At 48.7% G+C, this 21,659-nt stretch overlaps 1 protein-coding gene across 2 annotated transcripts in view; it reads left to right on the top strand.

Moving 5' to 3' along the window:
* The window catches only part of trpn1 (transient receptor potential cation channel, subfamily N, member 1), a 349,847-nt gene that overhangs the window by 265,810 nt on the left and 62,378 nt on the right, over positions 1 to 21,659 (top strand). For both annotated transcript variants that reach the window (XM_085992435.1, XM_085992434.1), the window contains exons 17-21: positions 665 to 865; positions 10,142 to 10,240; positions 12,715 to 12,921; positions 17,242 to 17,343; positions 20,353 to 20,451. In XM_085992435.1, the coding sequence (XP_085848561.1) occupies positions 665 to 865; positions 10,142 to 10,240; positions 12,715 to 12,921; positions 17,242 to 17,343; positions 20,353 to 20,451 (708 nt within the window). The remainder of the gene's footprint in view (positions 1 to 664; positions 866 to 10,141; positions 10,241 to 12,714; positions 12,922 to 17,241; positions 17,344 to 20,352; positions 20,452 to 21,659) is intronic.

Here is a 21,659-nt window from a genome sequence, read left to right as displayed (position 1 = left end):
TGATAAGGGGTAAGCCATTTAGGACTGAGATGAGGAGGAATTTCTTCACTCAGAGAGTGGTGAACCTGTGGAATTCTCTACCACAAAAGGCAGTTGAGGCCAACTTATTTATTATATTCAAGAAGGAGTTAGATATATTTCTTAAGGCTAAAGGGATCAAGGGATATGGGGAGAAAGCAGGGACTGGGTACTGAATTTGGATGATCAGCCATGATCTCATTAAATGGCGGAACAGGTTCGAGGGGCCGAATGGCCTATTCCTGCTCCTATCTTCTATGTTTCTATGTTTCTATGATAGAAGCATTTAACTGTTAAAATTAGAAGTAAAACATATGTTAGTCCACCAAAGGGATCAGGGCATGGTGAGTAGTTGGCTCTTCCAGTGCTGAATACCACCATGATGTCTATCATGTAACTTATACCAATATTGCAATTTATATATTTTAGCACTGATGCTACCTCGCAGTGCCACAAAATCTAGCCTGCTGCCAAAACTGCACATCCAACATTCAGCGAGCAATATCCACATATTTGGCTGTCCTGTTTATTGAACAGCTCCTCCAAAGTTAAATGAGTGGTGTTGTACGATGCTCAGCATTTAAAATACACGGTCCTGTAATACTGCTGTAAAGACTTGTGCTTTTCTTTTTGTTTTATTCTACAGCATGGTAAAGCTGGGCTTCACTTGGCCGCAGAGCAGGGGCATGATCAGATCTCCGATATCCTGCTCTGGCACAAGGCCTTTGTCAATGCCAAAACCAAGCTTGGCCTGACGCCTCTTCACCTGGGAGCACAGAATGGTTACAACAGGCTGGTAAAGCTTCTGGTGGAGACCCACGCATCCAGTATTGATGCTCTCTCTCTGGTAAGTTGCTAACTGTAGTCGCTTAGTCACGGTGAGTTAACAATGGGATTGGTAGCGTAGTGGTAATGTCACTGGGCTAGTAATCCAGAGGCCTGGACTAATGATCCAGAGATGTGAACCCCACCATGGCAGCTGGGGAATTTAAATTCAATTAATTAAATAAATCTGGAATAATTACTAGTATCAGTAATGGTAACAACAAAACTACCAGATTGTTGTAAAAACTCATCTGGTTCACTAATGTCCTTTAGAGAAGGAAATCTGCTGTCCTTACCTGGTCTGGCCTATATGTGACTCCAGACCCACAGCAATGTGGTTGACTCTTAACTGCCCTCTGAAATGGTCTAGCAAGCTGCTCAGTTGTAACCAACCACTACGAAATATAATAACTCCCTCCTTAACAGTACTGTGGGAGTACCTTCGCCACACGGACTGCAGCGGTTCATGAAGGCAGGTCACCACCACCTTCTCAAGGGCAATTAGGGATGGGCAATAAATGCTGACCTTGCCAGTGATGCCCACATCCTGTGAACTAGGAGGCACTTCACACCACCAGGAATGTTGAATGCCACTCAACAGTCAAGGACACACCATGGCTGACCATAAATGTGGTCATGTCATGGGATACAGTGTGAGAACAGCCCAGTTCAGGGTGGAAGAAGAAAATGTATGCAGGGCCTAAATGTGTAGGATGCAGTGCTTGTCTCTTGGGCCTTGAAAAAAACTAACTGGTTCACAGCTAGCTGATTGACATGTCACTAGGGAGCTGCTTTGACTGGTTCCCCGACTGAAACGTTAGTGTGTCTAAAATATTGGCCCAGCATTTGCAGGAGCGGGGCATCTCACAATGTGTCCAGTTAGCTCGGCTTTTTCCTGCACCCTTCAGCACAAAAATGTTTTTGCCCACAAAGTTGCAGTAAGTGCGAGCTGATAACGGCACGGCGAGGGCAACAGGACATCTGGGACCTTGCTGAACCACGGGACAAACAGTGGATCTCCTTAACCAATGAGATTAAAGGGTTGAGAAATAAACAGAGGAAGAACTGAGAAGCAGGGTGAATTAGAGTGGGTGAATTCACTGTCAAGTTTGGTGCAGAAAAGAGAACTAAAGAGAAGGAAAGAAAGATTGGATTAAGAGAGAGATTTTTAAAAAAGACAGAAAGGAAAAGTAAAAAAATTTTTTTTTAATTTGCTACTTTTAAAATCTCCAAAAACACTTCACTACCTGAAGGAATGAGACTCCATGCTTTTAATTGTTCAATTTCTGGGCAAGAGAGGTTGATTGGTAGTCATTAACAATTATCACATCATTAATAGGGTAATTACCCTGTTAATTACTAGGCTTAAGTTTCTGTGGGAAAAGCAACAACTTCATGAAACTCACAAGGAGGCTAACCGCGAGATGCCGTTTTTGTGAAGCTAACGGTGAAGCAGCGCAAATTGGCCAGCAACCTGTGGCGATTCATAATTCACGAAGTATCTCTTCCTCGCCACAAGTTGCCGGACAATTTGCATATTAATAACGGCGTGTGTCATTCACACACCGTTAAACTTTCAGCAAATTCTGGGCCATTATTTAAGGGATGCCGTGTCCACGATGAGACAGGGGTGTGGGAGACTACAGTCTCCCGCGTAAAGAAATAGGCAACACAGTGAGCTACAAGAAATAGGTCTTCACTCCAACTCTCACAATACAGTACTGAATTTGTACAGCCCACGAACCTGTGATGACTCACGGATTGGCCACCTGCTGGAACCTGATTGGTTTTCCTTCTCTCAGCAGCAGGCAAGTCTGAACATGCCTTATTCCTCTCAGCTTGCAACTGTCTTGCGGGGGGAGGGGAATACAGCAGTTAAAAGGGGATTATACAGGTTTATCTACATACACACAGTGTTTTCCCTGCGCCCCCCCAGAATCCTCGTTAACTGTAAAAGTCAGCCTCTGCGGAGGTTTAACCAAACGGCCGTAGCGGCTGTAGTAGCCATCTGGCGTGTGAGGAGGGCTGTCTGGGAGGTCGGCCGGTTGGTTCGTCGGCTGGTCTGCCGGTGGGCTGGCTGGACGGGCTGCCGGCGAAGGTGGGGCGGCAGCCGGGAAGTAAGGTTCTGGCGTGTCTTGGTCCTCTTGTGGGGCCGCCGCCAACGCGGGAGGTCTGCCCCGCCGTGGGGGGAGAGCCGGACGAAACGGGAAGCTGAGGTCCAGGTGCGCCGGTTTGAGGCGGTCTACTGAAATAAGGTCCGGCTTCCCGCCGACGTCGATAAGAAAAGCTTTGTCCCCCGTCTCCAATACTGAGAAGGGGCCGGTGTATGGTGCCTGCAGCGGGCCTCTGTGCGCGTCCCGGCGCACGAAGACGAACTCCGCATGTCGTAAGTCTCGAGGCACGTAGGACGGCTGCGGGCTGTGTTGCAAAGTGGGCACTGGACGGAATTGCTGGGCCGCGTCCTGGTGCAGGGAAAGCTGTCTGGCGGCCGACCACGGCTCCGTTGTCAGGGGGAGGAAGTCGCCTGGTACTCTGAGCGGTTGGCCGTAGACCATCTCGGCCGTGGAGGCGCGGAGGTCCTCTTTGGGCGCGGTGCGCAATCCCAGGAGGACCCAGGGTAGTTTGTCGATCCAGCTGGTGTCGGCCAGGCTGGCGCGGAGGGAGGCTTTCAAGGAACGATGAAAGCGCTCGCAGAGCCCGTTGGCCTGCGGGTGGTAGGCTGCTGTCCTGTGCAACTTGGTGCCGAGGCCGGCGGCGATGGCATTCCACAAGTGGGAGGTAAACTGGGGGCCTCTGTCCGAGGATATGTCGGTCGGCACGCCGAACCGGGCCACCCATGTCGAGACGAATGCTCGCGCGACGTCGGTCGTGATGGTGGAGGCGAGGGGAACCGCCTCGGGCCATCTGGTGGTGCGGTCGACGATCGTGAGCAGGTGTGTGAAACCGTGCGACAGCGGCAAGGGGCCTACCAGATCGACGTGGACGTGGTCGAAACGCCTCTCGGGCACCGGGAAACACTCCAATGGCGCCTTGGTGTGCTGCTGGACCTTAGCGCGCTGACACGCCACGCATGTGTTGGTCCAGTCTCTCACATACTTGTGGAGTCCAGGCCAGACGAACTTGGCGGACATGAGTTTCTGAGACGCACGCATCCCTGGATGTGAGAGGCCGTGGATGATGTCAAAAACTCGCTTGCGCCAGGCGGATGGGACGACCGGCCTAGGCGAGGGGACTGAGACGTCGCACAGGAGGGTTGTGCCGGCTGTGTGGAAGTGGATGTCGGCCAGAGTGAGGCTGGTGGTTGACGTCCTGAGGGCCTGGATCTCCGCGTCGGCGGCCTGGTCTCTCGCCATGCTGGCGTAGTCGACGCCCAGGTGCACTGCGTGGAGCGAGGGTCTTGAGAGGCAGTCGGCCACCAAATTGTCCTTGCCGGCGACGTGGCGGATGTCCGTGGTGAACTCCGAGATGAAGTTGAGTTGGCGCTGTTGGCGCGCGGACCAGGGTTCGGTTACTTTGGCTATGGTGAATGTGAGCGGCTTGTGGTCCACGAATTCGGTGAACGGCCGGCCTTCCAGGAGGAAATGGAAGTGCCGGATTGCCAGGAACAGGGCCAGGAGCTCTCTGTCGAACGTGCTGTAGGCCTGCTCTTTCTTGCGCAGCTGTCGGCTGAAAAATGCCAGTGGCTGCCACGCGCCTTCGACCCACTGTTGCTGGACAGCGCCGACGGCGTAATCCGAGGCGTCCGTGGTGAGGGCGGTCTTGGCGCCCGGGATGGGGTGGGCCAGTAGTGTGGCATTGGCCAAGGCGCTTTTGGTCTGGTGGAAGGCTGTCGCCCTCTCACTGGACCAGGTGAGTTGCTCTTTGCCCGTTTTGCCCCTGGTGGCTTCGTAGAGGGGGCGCATGAGTGAGGCGGCCTTGGGCACGAAACGGTGATAGAAATTGACCATCCCCAAAAATTCCTGCAGCGCCTTGACCGAGGTGGGCTGGGGAAAGTCCGCCACCGCCTGCACCTTGGAAGGTAGGGGAATGGCTCCCCTTGGCGAGATTCTGTGGCCGAGAAAGTCAATTTGGGCTGCTCCGAACTGGCATTTGGCCGGGTTGACGATTAGCCCGTGTTGGCTGAGGCGCTGGAAAAGAGAGCGCAAATGCGCGATGTGCTCGGCCTTGCTGGTGCTGGCCACGAGGATATCGTCCAGATAGACGAACAGGAAGCTCAGGTCCCGTAGGACGGAATACATGAGCCGTTGGAAGGCCTGTGCGGCGTTCTTGAGCCCGAAGGGCATGCGCAGGAACTCGAACAGTCCGAAGGGGGTGATGACCGCCATCTTCTGGACGCCTGCGTGGTGGACGGGGACCTGATGGTAGCTGCGAATCAGGTCGACCTTGGAAAAGACGGACTTTCCTGCTAGGTGCGCCGAGAAGTCTTGGATGTGCGGAATGGGGTATCTATCGGGCGTGGTGGCGTCGTTGAGCCATCTGTAGTCGCCGCAGGGGCACCAGCCACCGCCCGGCTTGGGCACAATGTGGAGGGGGGACGACCAGGGGCTGTTCGAGCGGCGGATGATGCCCAGTTTCTCCATCGTGGCGAATTCTTCCTTGGCCACCGCCATCTTGGCTGGGTCCAGGCGTCTGGCTCGGGCGAAAACTGGTGGTCCCGTAGTGGCGATGTGGTGCTCGACACCATGCTTGGCTGCCGCGGCTGAGAAGGTCGGTTGTGTGAGCCTCGGGAAATCTGCGAGTAGGCGGGCGTAGTCGTCATCCGCCGGGGCAGAGCAGGACCCGACGAGGGCCGGGCTGTTGCTCTGCTGGCAGGCCAGTGAAGCGAAGGTTGCTGCGTCGATCAGGCGCCTGTCACGGACGTCGACCAGGAGTCCGTGGGCGCAAAGAAAATCGGCGCCCAGCAAGGGATGTGCCACCGAGGCCGTCACGAAATCCCACATAAATCGCTGGCCGTTGAAACAAACCTCGGCCCGTCGCTTTCCAAAAGTAGCGATGGCTGCGCCATTTGCCGCCACGAGGGGTGGGCCGCTGCAGCCTGCCTGGATGTCGAGCTGGGAGGCAGGAATTATGCTGCATTGGGCTCCGGTGTCGCAAAGGAATCTGCGCCCTGAAAGGGAGTCGGTTATGTACAGCAGTTTACCTGCGGTGCCGATAGCCATCGTGGCGGCGGGGGTGCGGTCGAGCGGGCCTAGACGGCGGCGCGGGGCTGGCGCGTTTGGCTGGGCGGCCATCTTGGTTTGATCGAAAGAGCAGGGTGCTCTGCAGCGTTGGGCCTTGTGGCCGAAACGCGCATGGTAGTAGCATAGTTCTGTGGCCTGGCGTGGCGGCGCGCGCTCGGTGGTGTCGGGGAGCCTCACGGCTGCACAGCCGAGTTGGGCGACGGCGAAGACTTTGTCCGCGGCGGCTGCCAGTTGTACGCAGTCCATGATCGGGGACCCCGCGAGGGCAGTCTGTACCTGCTGAGGAAGCAGGCTGAGGAAAAGGGCCCGAAACAAGAAGCACTGCGGTTTAGAGCCCAGGAGCGCAAGCATCCGGCTCATCAACTGGGTCGGGGTAGAGTCACCGAGGCCTGGTAGTGAAAGAAGCCTATGGGCCCTCTCCTCCCCGGACAGGCCGTAAGCCTGCAGCAAGTGGCCCTTAATGGTTGAGTACTTGCCGGTCTGTGGTGGGTTCCCCAGCAGGTCGAGAACTTCGGCGGCGGTGGAGCTTGCTAGTGCTGAGACTACGTGGAGGTACCTTTCTTCATCGTCTTGAACCCTGCGAAGGGTGAATTGAGCCTCCGTGTGCGCGAACCAAGCCGGTGCTTGGTGTTCCCAGAAGGTGGGGAGCTTCAAGGACACGGCGCCGGCCGACATCGGGCTGCTGCTGGTTGCCGTCGGGTCGTTGCTGGCCTCTGTAGGGCTACGTGAGTCGGGGGCTTCGGCCGCCGACATCCGGGGTCATCAATGTGGGAGACTACAGTCTCCCGCGTAAAGAAATAGGCAACACAGCGAGCTACAAGAAATAGGTCTTTACTCCAACTCTCACAATACAGTACTGAATTTGTACAGCCCGCGAACCTGTGATGACTCACGGATTGGTCACCTGCTGGAACCTGATTGGTTTTCCTTCTCTCAGCAGCAGGCAAGTCTGAACATGCCTTATTCCTCTCAGCTTGCAACTGTCTTGCGGGGGGAGGGGAATACAGCAGTTAAAAGGGGATTATACAGGTTTATCTACATACACACAGTGTTTCCCCAATGTGGCAACGCCACAGGGGTTTGATTCCCCCATTCTAGCAAATTTTCCGCCTCTTCCATATTACTGTGGGGATGTGCCAAATGGAGGCCAAGTCCTCAGTCCATTCTCACGCACTTTCCCTGCAGCTGGCACACAGAGAGTTTGGAGTCTTGATGTCAGGTGACCTAGGATAACAAGAAAAAAGATTTTTTTCGTTAAAGGGACATAAATCTCTTCTAAAAATATACTGGAAATATTTTATGATCTATAGCTTTCTAGATATTTTATTTTCAACATGGTGTCGTGCCCATGATTGCCCAAAGATCTCCGCTGGGCTTTCCAGGTTTACTGAGAAGCTGGAAGGCACTTTTCCCAGGGGTGAAATAAATGGATGAGTCAATCCTTCGCTCTCACACACCGCCATTTCGCAAATGGCATTGCCAGTGGCTAGGAGGAGATTGTACAATTACATTGCTCTCTTTCCTTCATAAGGCATCTATCTTTTGACATAAATCTTTGTGTAGGTGATTAATATATAGAAATGAATGACCTACATGTTGGAAAGACCTGACACACATTTGAAACAGTTTGGCACTCATTAGTACTACAGCCAGACATCTCCATTAACAGTACTGACAGCCCGCTTTCATTGTGACCCAGCCGAAAGTTGTATCTCTCTTCAGATGTCTTACTGAATTATTAACATGTGTGTATATATACACAAACGTCTGAGCTGTCTGGACTAGAAGTTTATATGGAGGTCAAATGCATATGGGTGATCTCTGCCTGTAGGTGGTGCTGTGATACAGTGTAAGTCCCAGAGACCTTAGGATAGGATAGTCAAGCATTGATATAGCTACTACCCTAGCGTACGCTCTATCCTCTCCACTAGCTTGACAATCTAAGAAAGAGGCCCACTGCTGTCCTGCATTGCAAAAACATTGCAGTGGTTATCTGTTCACGAGTTCCTTAAGCACAATGTGATCCTTTGATAATGGAAACTTTTTTTGGAAGACATCCTTAAGATTCCTAAAGCTTGAGGCTGTTTGAGGTAAACTAAAATTGTATGAATACAATGCAATCTGAATCCATCAGGACATAAATGTGAGTAGATAAGCAAAGAAGGACCAGATCATTGTGCAAGCTATCCCAGGGTACAGAATGGTATAAGAATTGAGATTGCAGTAACACTACACTGAAGCCCCTTGCTCTATTAAATAGGTTGACAATGCAGTGTAAAAGACATATACACTGTAAATCAGACAGAAGGGTCCCAGATCACCTATGCCACTCTTTTGTTTTAACCGTATATGGGATGGGGGCATCGCTGGCAAGGCCAGCATTTATTACCCATCCCTAATTGCCCTTGAGAAGGTGGTGGTGAGCCACCTTCTTGAACCTCTGCAGTCCCTGTGGTGAAGGCAATCCCACAATGCTGTTAGGGAGGGAGTTCCAGGATTTTGACCCAGCGACGATGAAGGAATGGCGATATATTTCTAAGTCAGGATGGTGTGTGACTTGGAGGGGAACTTGGAGATGGTGGTGTTCCCATGCGCCTGCTGCCCTTGTCCTTCTAGGTGGAAGAGGTCGCGGGTTTGGGAGGTGCTGCCGAAGAAGCCTTGGCGAGTTGCTGCAGTGCATCTTGTAGATGGTACACACTGCAACCACGGTGCGCCAGTGGTGGGGGGAGTGAATGTTTCAGGTGGTGGATGGAGTGCCAATCAAGCGGGCTGCTTTGTCCTGGATGGTGTTGAGCTTCTTGAGTGTTGTTGGCGCTGCACTCATCCAGGCAAGTGGAGAGTATTCCATCACACTCCTGACTTGTGCCTTGTAGATGCTGGAAAGGCTTTGTGGAGTCAGGAGGTGAGACACTTGCCGCAGAATACCTAGCCTCTGACCTGCTCTTGTTGCTACAGTATTTATGTGGCTGGTCCAGTTAAGTTTCTGGTCAATGGTGACCCCAGGATATTGATGGTGGGGGATTCGGCGATGGTAATGCCGTTGAATGTCAAGGGGCGGTGGTTATTCGCTCGCTTGTTGGAGATAGTAGAAACATAGAAAAATAGGAGCAGGAGTAGGCCATTCGGCCCTTCGAGCCTGCTCTGCCATTCAATATGATCATGGCTGATCCTCTATCTCAATACCATATAGAAACATAGCAAAATAGGAGCAGGTAATTGTCTGGCACTTGTGTGTCGCGAATGTTACCTGTTACTTATCTGGTCAATGGTTATTTTTTTAAACTCTTATACTGGTAAAAGCAGGCCTTATGCCTGCTTTTACCAGGCGTAAGAATTCTAAAGATTTTCTGCGGGCGGAGGTTCTTCAGAAAGCAGAACCCTCCGCCCACAGAGGCCCTTCTCTAGGGCAGTCGTCCGATCTGTCAAGAGGCTTCTTGACAGATCGGAAATGCCAGTTTTTAGCGCATGCGCTTCGCATGCCTGAAACCAGCACTTGTGAGGTCCCTGCGGGTGTGTACACAGCCCGTACACACCTGTAGGGATCGGAAAATATGGGCCATTGTGCCATAGAGTGGCAGAGCACAGTTATAGGAAGAGAGAAATGTTATATAGCACCTTTCACGACCTCAGGACGTCACAAATCGCTTTACAGCCAGTGAAGTACTTTTGAAGTGTAGTCACTGATCTAATGTACAGCAAGCTCCCACAAACAGCAACGAGATAAATGTTTTTTTTAGCGATATTGCTTGAGGGATAAATATTGGCCAGGACACCGGGGAGAATTCACCTGCTCGTATATTGTAGTAACTCCCCACACGACGTATACATAATATATCTCGTGCCGTTAGCGGGAGGTGGCAAAAAGCGAGATCAGGTGCTTCCCCACCGGGTGGCAGCAAAAATCAAAGCGCTGGTCTCGCCCACCCAACTCAGGGACACCATCGATGGAGCAGGCCTCATGCCCCTCCCTTCTCGATGGGAAAGATCAAAATTAACGTCGGATTGTAAAGTTTAGTTATTTAAATATGGAAGTGAGGCAGGTCACCTGCTTTGATATTCTCCGCTGTAAGTCACAGTTTTACAATTATTAATGTAATTTTTTTTTTAACTGCATTTAGTCGAAGCGGACTCCTCTGCACCTGGCAGCGGGCAACGGGCAGCTCGATGTCTGCAACAGTTTGCTCAAGATGAAGGCGGATGTGAATGCCACGGATATTGTAAGTGCCTTTTATCCAATGGCTTTGTGTTGCCCGACAAAGCAGAGGCCGGGGTCACAAGGACCTCCCTGCAGGGAGCAGAGTAAAACAAGACAACAAGTTGCTCCTAAATTTATCTCAACAACCACAACAACGTCGCTTTATTTACGCATTTAACGTAGTAAAACGGCCCAAAGCATTAGCAAACAAAATTCTAAATTGAGCCGTATAAAGAGATATTAGACCAAAAGCCTCAAAGAGGTAGGTTTTGAGGAGTGACTTAAAGGAGGAGTTAAATCACTGTGCAGGTTTCTCTGTATCTATACTATTGAATCCCTTTATCATTTTAAAGATCTCAATTTGATCACTCCTCAATCTTCTAAATTTAAAGGAATACCAGTCATGTTTATTCAACCTTTTCTCATCATTTAGCCTTTTAAACTCTGGTATCATTCTGGTGAATCTGCGCTGCATCCCCATCAAGGCTAATATACCTTTCCTGAGGTGCGGTGCCCAAAACTGAATGCAGTCTCTAACATTACTTCCTCACTTTTGAATTGCAGCCCCACTAGAGGTAAAGGCCAAATTTCCATTAGCCTTTTTGATTATTTTTTTAACTGTAACACTAGCTTTTAATGATTTGCGTACATGGAATGTTGGTCCTTCACAGCTCCTCGTCTCCAACCAGTAAGTATATATTCTGATTTGTCTTTCTCGGATCCAAAGTCGATGACATCACACTTCTCCACATTGAACTCTGACTTATCGCTTCTTTGCAAAAGAACATACCTTCATTTTGGTAGATTGACCCTAAATGACCCCAAATCATGTGACATTTCAGAACTCAGTCCCAAAAGAATGACAATCACCTCTTTTTAAATCCACGATCAATATGTGTAGGAAACTGAAAAGAAAAAGGACTTACATTTTTAAGTTAAAGTGAAACTTAAATGGAACTGACTACTCTGTCCTGTAGGATGTGATGACATTGTTTCAGACAGTGACTAGGGGCCAAAATTTTTGTATAACTGTTCTTTGACGCTGTAATCTAATCCTTGGGTTACGTCTCCTAGTTGTCCTATAAGTTTATGGCAGTCCTGTAAGGTACTTCCTTCTGTGCACATAAGAACATAAGAAATAGGAGCAGGAATAGGCCACTTGGCCCCTCGAGCCTGCTCTGCCATTTAATAAGATCATTGCTGATCTTGGGCTCAAAGCCACATCCCAGCCCACTCCCCATAACCCTTCGCTCCCTTATCTTGCAAAAATCTGTCTATCTCCACTTTAAATGTATTTAATGACTCAGAACATTTCACTGAGACTCTTCCCCCACGCTATAAAGATAGGAGCGGGTCTACTGAAAGGAGTCTCCGGACCCAAGCACAGTGATTTTCATCCTCTTTTCTCCCTCCTTTGAAGGTGCTGTCTCATGTGGCCAGTATTGTTGCTACCATTTGGCCCATCAAGTTGCTCTTTCGATGAGCAATCCAGCCAGTCCCACTCCCCCCGGCTCCATATCCTTGCAGTTTTTCTCCTTCAAGTATTTATCCAATTCCCTTTTTGAAAGCTACTATTGAATCTGTTTCCACCGTTCTACCAGGCAGTGCATTCCAAAACCTAACCACTTGTTGCGTAAAAAAGTTTCCCCTCATGTCGCCTCTGGCTCTTTTGACAATCACCTTAAATCTGTAAATTTTATGCCCAGGGGACGCTAAAGAATGTTGCCGGAAAAATAAACCATTCTTGTGCATTTTAGGAACCTCTTTGCTGGTCCAGAATAAAATCTCAGAGCTGGAACAGGTCCTCCTGATTTAATAGGAGCAACATGATGATTTCTCCATATTTAATTGCTCATTTAAGGTCACCAATGACATTGCTGGATAATGGAACTTCAGGATGAAGCACACCCAGGTCGGGTATAACACGGATGCGGAATAAAGCTCCCTCTATTCTGCAAAAATACACCTCAGCCACAACTCTGAATAGCATCAGCTACTGGACTTTTTTTTACAGCGATTCACAGCACATAGACGGGTCATTCGGCCCAAATAATCTATGCCGGTGTTAATGCTCCACATGAGCCTCCTCCCACTCTACTACATCGCATTCTATCGGCATATGCTTCGATGCTTTTCTCCCTCAGGTACTTATCTAGCTTCCCCTTAAATACATCTATGCTATTCGCCTCAACTACTCCATGTGGTAACAAGTTCCACATTCTCACCGCTCTCTGGGTAAAACAGTGTGTGACATGTTTCCATTTCCCCAGTAGTCATCCCATAGCCCCTTGGAATGCAATTGTCAATTTAGTGCCAAGTAATGCAAACTAACAGCAGTTTTTGTGTACAGTGGAACTAGGTTGTCAGTCTTGGCACTACCACAAAACTCATTTTTGCAACAGACTCTGCCAGCCTGCAGACAGAAGGGACTCCGATCACATCAGTCATGACGATGTTCTCTAATCATCCTCCCTTGCTGTTTCTTGCCCTTGACAGCACGGACAAACGCCACTCCACCTGGCTGCGGAGAATGATCATTCTGAGGTCGTGAAGCTCTTCCTCAAACAGAAGCCGGAACTGGTGACTTCGGCAAATATGGAGGGGTCCACCTGTGCGCACATCGCCGCGTCAAAGGGCAGCGTTGCCGTGATAAAGGAGCTTCTAAAATTCAACAAAACTGGAGTCACCACAGCACGGAACAAGGTGAGGCCTGAGGTCTCCAAACTGTGGGGAGAATAAACATAAACTACTGAATGTACAAGATGAAAAATAACTGATCAGTATATTAGATATTTAAACACTTGTAAATCACTTTTCACCTTACAGTGTCAGCTGTGGCTCAGTTGGTAGCACTCTTGCCTATGAGTCAGAAGGTTGTGGGTTCAAGGACCACTGCAGAGACTTGAGCACAAAATCCAGGCTGACACTTCAGTGCAGTACTGAGGGAGTGCTGCACTGCCAGAGGTGTTGTCTTTCAGATGAGACGTTAAACCGAGGCCCCCATCTGCTCTCTCAGGTGGACGTAAAAGATCTTATAGCACTATTTCAAAGAAGAGCAGGAGAGTTATCCCTGGTGTCCTGGCCAATATTTATCCCTCAATCAACATAACAAAAACAGATTATCTGGTCATTATCACATTGCTGTTTGTGGGACCTTGCTGTGCACAAATTGGCTGCTGCGTATTGCATTACAACAGTGACTACACTTCAAAAGGTCTTCATGGGCTGTAAAGCACTTTGGGACGTCCAGTGGTTGTGAAAGGTGCTATAGAAATGAAAATCTTTCCTTCTTTCCTTCTTTCTTTCTACTATTGGTACATTCCAAATAGTAATCATGTTACTGCTAAGGTGTCTTCTTGTTCCTTTAGCAGATGCATGCCAGAGTTGCCAATGCTTGGTATTTAATTATTGATTTTTTTTTAACAATTGTTTAAGTGTGTGCGATTCGCTGCCTTCTATTTCTGTAAATCATACACAGTCACGCCAAGAAACCTAGGAGAGGGTGAAATTGGACATGACCGGGGATGCCAAACAGGCGGTATCGAATTTGCCGACCATTATACAACACGCCCGCAAATCAGTTCTGTTGAAATCAATGGAACTGACTAACAAGCAACAAATACGATACCATCGCTTTTTTAATTCGCTGCCCATGTCCAATTTCAACACCGCCCCCCCCCCCCCAGATATATAACTCGCGCTACTCCTGCAAGCTCATGCAATCAAAATGTACTGAAAGTACAAAATCAATGGAGTGCTAACAAACCATGAATGTTGGCTTCACTGAAGGCCTGAAGTAATTTATCTGTGCCTCACAATTTACAGACTGGGATGTGCATGTCAATGATCATTTAGATTTAATTAACCCTTACAGCACTCACAGCGCCAGTAGGGTGTGTATTCCCTGGGTCAGTTATTTTCTTTTAAATTTGAATTCATACACAATGATGTGGAAGCTTATTCTACAGTGATAATTCCAGAGTTGTCCGCTGTGGCTTTAGTGTAATACTGACTAAAATATACTCTATTTTCTATATCTTCTATTTTATACAATTTCTCATTCATATGCTTTGTTTTAACATTCATTCACATTATTTCTTATTTCTTATGCTTAATCACACAACGTATTTGTTCTCCTGTGCCTCCACCCATTCTAGAGGTTAGAACCTCATCTTTAATACGTAGGCCAGAATTTTCTGGGGTGTCAACGGGCGGGATCGGTGGCGGGTCGGGTGGGAAAGTGTTTTTTTTTGACAGCGGGTCAGGAACGCGCTGTCAACCCGCCACAACGCGCCTTCCCCAATGTCGGGTCTGTCAGCGCTTGGCTGCAAATTGCTGAGGAGGAGGGCTCAGGGCAATTTCCATGTAGAATGTTGGTGGTGACACTGAGTGCAAATCACCATTTATCGGACAGATGATGCCTTGGGTTTGAGAATGTTGGACTTATGTTCATCTCCATGTGCCAGCCACCTGTGGTTGAAGCATTAGCTTCCGCGAATCTGACATGGCTGAGTGCATCCCTTGCCTGACGGCCATCAATGTGGCCGCCTGCTGGTGGAAGGCGTCACTCCCCGTCCTCCTACTCATCCTCCTCCTCATCCTCTTCATCTTCCTCCAAGGAGGCTGTGTGCTGAGCCACTTGTTCATCCGGCAGCACTAAGCTGCGCTGCTCTTCCTCCGAATCTGACGACCAGGATGAGAGGATGTAAATGGTTCCCGTCCCGTTGTTATATTTCAGTTGAGGCAAGAAGCTTGCAAGCGCACACTCAAAGTGGCCTGAAATTATTCCGATCAGGTCACACTGCAGATGTGTGTCAGCTTGACCAGTCACAAGGTCAGTAGAGTTGCAAAATCTTATCCCAAACCTCCAACAACAAAGTTGTTGCATTTGAATGGCAGCCATGTTACAGGAGCGCTTTTAAAGTGCTGCACCAATAATGACTACAGATCATGTCCTCCACCAACTCGTCTCCTTGCAGCTGGACTGTTTCTGACAAGACGGGAAACAGGAGCCAGAGGCACGAAAATGGGAAGCCTTGATCAAAATAGGATTATCAAGGCAGTTAACAGGCTCTTAACTGCCTTAACTACCTGTCCCACCGATTGGAGTCGGGCCAGTTTGGGAGCGGCTGACCCGACACTCACGAAAATCGCATGGGGGCGGGATGGATGCGGGTTGAGTGTCTGAAGCCATTTTTTCCAATTTTCGCAGCTAACCCGCCTCCTCAGGGCTATTAAAATCAAGCCCCAGGAGTCTCGGATTGAATCCCCTGATGTGTGTTTTATCTCCTTAAGGCGAAGGAGGAGGATATCAGCCAGGGTTTAACTGCCCTGCTGGAGAGTGTGCACGCTGATGTCTCCTGAGAGCAGGATTTACAGTGGTGCCTTCCACTGTTGAATAGCCTACTGATTCTGAGCCCTCGACTTTTCAACTACCTCCCTCACTGTTTTTTAGCTACGTCTGGGGAAGGTGCATGGCGTGGCTCAGTCGGTAGCACTCTCGCCTCTGAGTCAGAAAGTTGTGGGTTCAATTCGCACTCCAATGACTTGAGCACAAAAATCTAGGCTGACACTTCAGTGCAATACTGAGGGAGTGCTGCACTGTTGGAGGTGCCGTCTTTCAGATGAGACAGTAACCCGAGTCCCCAATTGCCCTCTCAGCTGGACATAAAAGATCCTGGCATGTCACTGTTCGAAGAAGATCAGGGGAGTTATCCCCGGTGCCTTGGCCAATAATTATCCCTCAACCAACATCACTAAAACAGATTATTTGGTCATTTAGCACATTGCTGTTTGTGGGAGCTTGCTGTGCACAAATAGGCTGCCACATTTCCTATATTACAATGTGATCATTTGGGGGGTGGGGAGGAGGGGATGAGGCCATGGCAGAGTAGGCCTAAGCCTTCCTTGTGGGGCCCACAGGAGCACTCGTGCCCCTCCGGGCCCCACAAGGAATTTTTTTTTAAATTAAGGAAACTTACCTTCTTGGGCTTCTTATGGCCTTGCTCTGCTTGCCCACTAGGTTGGCCTTGTGGAAAACTCACTGCCACCTCCCACTCAGGCCAACGAGTTAAAATTGATGACATAAAACTTCTTCAATAGCAAAATACTGCGGATGCTGGAAATCCGAAATAACAACAGAAAACGCTGGAAAAACCCAGCAGGCCAGGCAGCATCCGTGGAGAGAGAAACAGAATTAACGTTTCAGGTCGAAGACCTTTCGTCAGAACTGGAAAAAAGGAGGAAATGGAAAGCAAGTTTAGGGGCTGGGGAAAGGGGGAGGGGATGAAAGAACAAAAGGGAAGGTCGGTGATAGGATAGAAAGCAAGAGAGATTAAGAGACATTAAGAGATATTCAAGGCGAGAGGAGGTGGTAATGGAACAGGTTAAGGAACAAAGGATGGCTCGAGATGGGGTGTGAATTGCGCTGGCAGAATGAAGGACAGCTGCCATGTGGGAGGGAAGAAAAAAAGGGCTAAACAAAAAGTGTGGATAAAAAAAAGAAAATATATATATGTGATAGAGGCCGAGGTTATGACCTGAAATTGTTGAACTCTATGTTGAGTCCAGAGGGCTGTAGAGTGCCTAATCGAAAGATGAGGTGCTGTTCCTCGAGCTTCTTGAAACTTCTTGACTGCTTTCGGTCACCTCCTAAATTTCCTCCATCTCTTTCATCTTTAAAATTCCTTGGGACATTTTAGGTGAAGGATGCTGTGTAAATGTAAGTTGTTGTTACCCTTTATCATCCCTGCATTTTACTTAACAACATAAGCATCGTCCCTCATCCCTACTCTCCTTTATGCTTTGTCTGAGTTGAAAGTACTTGATTCTGATAGTGGCAGAAAAAAAGTGAAAAAATATTCCTTTCCCAACACAAATTTTCCTCACCTCACAAACTTAGGAAAAAGATGACTTCATTTACAAAAAGAATGTTCTAAATGGTGCAAGGAAAGAGCTGTAAGAGCCTTCTCTGTACAACAGCCTTCCCTATTTTTGAAGAGTGTGTGACTTTGTATTTTTCAGACAAAAGATTCCACTCCACTCCATCTAGCCGCTGCTGGAGGTCATGTGGAGGTTGTTAAGGTGTTGTTGGAGGCTGGTGCATCTGCCGCTGATGAGAACGCGGTGCGTATTAACCTAATAGAGGTCTTTAAATTATGAAGAGGTTTGATATGGTAGATGTAGAGGAGTTGTTTGCACCTGTGGGGATTTCAAAACTAGGGGTCATAAAAATAATATGGTCACTAATAAATCCAATAAGGAATTCAGGAGAAACTTTTTTACCCAGAGAGTGGTCAGAATGTGAAACTTGCTAACAAGGAGTAGTTGAGGCGAATAGCATAGATGCATTTAATGGGAAGCTAGATAAGTATATGAGGGAGACAGGAGTAGAAGAATATGCAATTTGGGTTGGATGAAATAGAGTGGGAGGAGGCTCATGTGGAGCACAAACACTGGCACAGGCCAGCTGAACCAAATGGCTTGTTTCCGTGCTGTAATTTCTATGTAATTCTATTTAACATGCTCTTACTGAGCTACAGCTGGAAGCCCACAGTTCTTTTTAAATGTTTTGTTTCTTTCTTTATGTGTCATCTATATCTTCCCCCTTTCCACCACCAACAGACTTTTCACTGTGTGCGTGTGTGTGCGTGTGTGCGTGTCAATTCGTACAGTGCCCATTCATGCAAATCGATGAAAATAGATTACAAACCTTGCCAAAAAAGCATCTGCAAACCTTTGCTGTATGCATAACTTTATTGCCACCACCCCTCTAATGAAAACCCATACTGTGTGTGTGTCTAGTGTTTCTTATCACCACTCCTTGGTGTAACTGTGTGCTGTACAAATTCAAACCTAGTTTTGTGCTACCTGGGTACCTGGAGTACATGAGGTGCTGGCTGCTATGTTCGAACAGGAGCCTCTTGCTATTGAGCTGGCCTCCCGTCTTACAGCAGCCAAGTCCTGAGATGAACCTCTTGCATGGGTAGCCTGGATCTGAAACCTTTCAGCCGTGAGCAGGCATTGGAGGAGTCAGGCTGGAGTGCCCACATGCAATGCCATCCTGAGAGATGGCACCATGACGTGTGCCCAGTCCTGACATACCACTAGTACTGGCCACTGCCTCCGCATGGCCACTTGTCTGTGCCATTGCAGACCGAATGGTCTCAATAAAATCAACAAAGCCCCGTGTGATACTTGCCTGCAATCCAGGCTCCATCCTTTTTAGGCTTGAAAAAATAGCCCTCAATGGCGGCAGTCTAAGCATCCAGAGACTGTTCCACCACCGTTCAATGAGATCATGGCTGATCTGTATCGTAACTCCATCTACCCGCCTTGGTTCCATATCCCTTAATAACCTTACTCAACAAAAATCTATCAATCTCAGTTTTAAACTTTTCAATTGGCCCAGCCTCAACAGCTTTCTGGGGGAGAGAGTTCCAGATTTCCACTACCTATTGTGTGAAGAAGTGCCCAGCTCTAATAATAAGACAAGCCCTCCTGTTCTGGACTCCCCACCAGAGGAAATAGTTTCTCTCTATCTACTCAATCTACCTTTTAATCATCTTAAACACCCCAATTAGATCACCCCTCAGTCTTCTATACTCAAGGAAATGCAAGCCTAACCTATGCAAGCTGTCCTCATAATTTAACCTTATTAGGCTCAGTATCATTCTGGTGAATCTGCGCTGCACCCCGTCCAAGGCCAATATATCCTTCCTGAGGTGTGTTGCCCAGAACTGGACACAGAACTCCAGATGTAGTCTAACCAGCGCTCTGTACAGCTGCAGCATAACTTCCACCCCATGGTATTCCAGCCCCCTTGCGATGAAGACTAACATTCCGTTAGCCTTTAAAAAAAATTTTTTAAATGCTAATCAAAAGTTAACCTTCGTCTCAAGGGGGCTGGAATGCAAAGGGGTGGAAGTTACATCCAGGTGAAGGCTGGGGTGTAAAGGGTACCACATGGCCTCCTGAGCATTGATGCTAAGCAATTCAAGCAGTTTAACACATAAGCCCCAATTTTAGCCCCTCGATGAGAAAGGAGCGTGTGGCGGTGGGGGGGGGGGGTGGCGGAGGGGGAGGAGGGGGTTAAATATCGACATGGCACTCACCAGAGCCACACTGCACGCACGCATGGCGCCATTTTAACAGGATGTTTCAGGCTGCGCGAGGCCCTCGGCCCAGGTAGGTGAGGGCCTCATTGGGATTCAGAAGTCGGGGTCTAATAATGCCATCCAGATCCCGACCACATTTTAACAGGTAGCAGCAAAGTTGGCACCTGGTGCCAGCCTCATCGGGGAAACCCAGCGCCGAGGATCATCAACGGGGGTACTCCTCTGGATCCCACAAGGAATCCTTTGAGCCTACAGTGCCCCCGACCACCCACGGTCACATCGGACACCCCTTCCCCGCGCCACCACCCCCCCCATCCCTTTACCTTGCCAGGGACCGTTCCTGCAGGTCTCTGGCAGCAACCTCCTGCCACCCTCGCCCGACTCCTGCCTGCCGGCCTGATGTCGTTAATGCCAGGTTAAGGTGGGCAGCAGTCAGGCCCTGGTCTAAATGAGGCCCATGTGTTAAATGGCCCAGGCCTCAAGTCAACGAGCCGGGGCGAGCTTTATGCTCACCCCGCCAACCTCGTGCTCCCCATTCGTCCCAAGTTAAAATCGGGCCTGCAGTGAGGGGCGGTCACTGGAAGTCGCGCACATACTGAGTGCAGTACCTTCTTCAAAAGTGTGGCTGGTTCCTCTCGCCTTACTTGATCTGGTAAAGTCAGTAAACTTTCTCTGACACTCACTTGCCATCTACAGGGTGCCAATATCACTGGCTCCTCCCCATTTTGTTCCGCTGCCCTTGAGCAACTGTGCTTTAGGGCTTGTGTCACTCTGTTTCAAACAGAGCCTCCCACCTCTACTGGTGACCCCCTGTTGAAGGAGTATCATACTCCCAACAAGAGCATGGTCAAATTAGCCGTATGCTGCAATCCAGTGTCAATAACCTGAGGAAGGTAATAAACGGGATCAGATTAGATTTTGAATGAGATCGAGCCTATTCCTTGTATGCTATATTTGTTAGTTGTTACTCTCCCTGAATATAATTATTTTGAATGGCTTTTTTCTTTTCATTTTTCAGGAGGGAATGAATGCAATTCACTTAGCTGCAAAAAATGGACACATTAATGTCCTGGAAGCTCTGAAAGGCACCATATCCTTTAAAATAACCAGCACAAAGGTTAGACACACTGCCTGACTCTTGATTCCATGTTCGCTTCGAGTTTTAATTTACATTAGCCTTGGTATCAAGTTAGTTATCATTTGAAACTCGGATAGAGACGAGCTTAAAAATGCCTGGCATAAATTCTTCAAATTGCTGTCACCATTACAGTGCAATTATATACCAACAGTAATGTTTTCTGATAATTGACTGTTAATTACTACTTAATAGACTCACAGTTGTTGCACTTGTTAATCTGTCACACATCAATGACGTGGAGCAGACTGGCCACAGACAAAAGTTTAACCAATTCAAGGTGCTTCCATCCTTTGCAATACCGAGCCGGTGGTTCATGAAATGGCTGAGATTTTCTGATTGGGTAAATCAGATCAACTTGATTTTTTTTTTTGAATTTGTTCCTGGGATGTGGGCATCGCTCCAGGGCCAGCATTTATTGCCCATCCCTAATTGCCCCTTGAGAAGGTGGTGGTGAGCCGCCTTCTTGAACCGCTGCAGCCCGTGTGGTGAAGGTACTCCCACAGTGCTGTTAGGGGAGGGAGTTCCAGGATTTTGACCCAGCGACGATGAAGGATCGGCGATATACTTCTGAGTCAGGATGGTGTGTGACTTGGAGGGGAACTTGGAGGTGGTGGTGTTCCCATGCGCCTGCTGCCCTTGTCCTGCTAGGTGGGAGAGGTCGCGGGTTTGGGAGGTGGAGATCCGTAACACTAGATTTCCCACCCCCTTTGGAAACTTACAGGGCATGGAGCACTGGCGTCAGAAGCACTGGCCTCAAGCAGTCAAGAGTTTCATTTAAATGCCCCCTCCCTCCCTCCCCAATGTCCTGCACACAATTTCCAGATGTGCATACATGCATGACTCATTCATGTATTATGGCAGTTCAAAATGGGGATCCAGGGATACCAGGGAATGACAAGTATTTGGAAGCTCATTTATACAACACAGTAATTTACAGGTAAAGAGGAGGTGAATGTGCACCCTTCCTGTGCTTTGGGGATACCTAAGTAAGATCTTCTTGGTCTGTAGACCCTGGTGAATGAGAGTCTACATGATGGAAAGAGCTGCCTTCGGTGATGCCTAACTCTTTGAGAACCTCCAAGCTAGCCTCTTCCCTGTCTTCATTGTCCTCTTCTTCATTTAAGGTGATTGGCAAAAAAAGGCGACATGAGGGGAAAAACTTTTTTACGCAGCGAGTGGTTATGATT

Source organism: Somniosus microcephalus, chromosome 7 (assembly GCF_052327205.1).
Source record: "Somniosus microcephalus isolate GS21.2 chromosome 7, FLI_Smic_1.0, whole genome shotgun sequence".
Classification (NCBI taxonomy): domain Eukaryota; kingdom Metazoa; phylum Chordata; class Chondrichthyes; order Squaliformes; family Somniosidae; genus Somniosus; species Somniosus microcephalus.
This window is presented reverse-complemented; position numbering and strand designations above follow the sequence as displayed.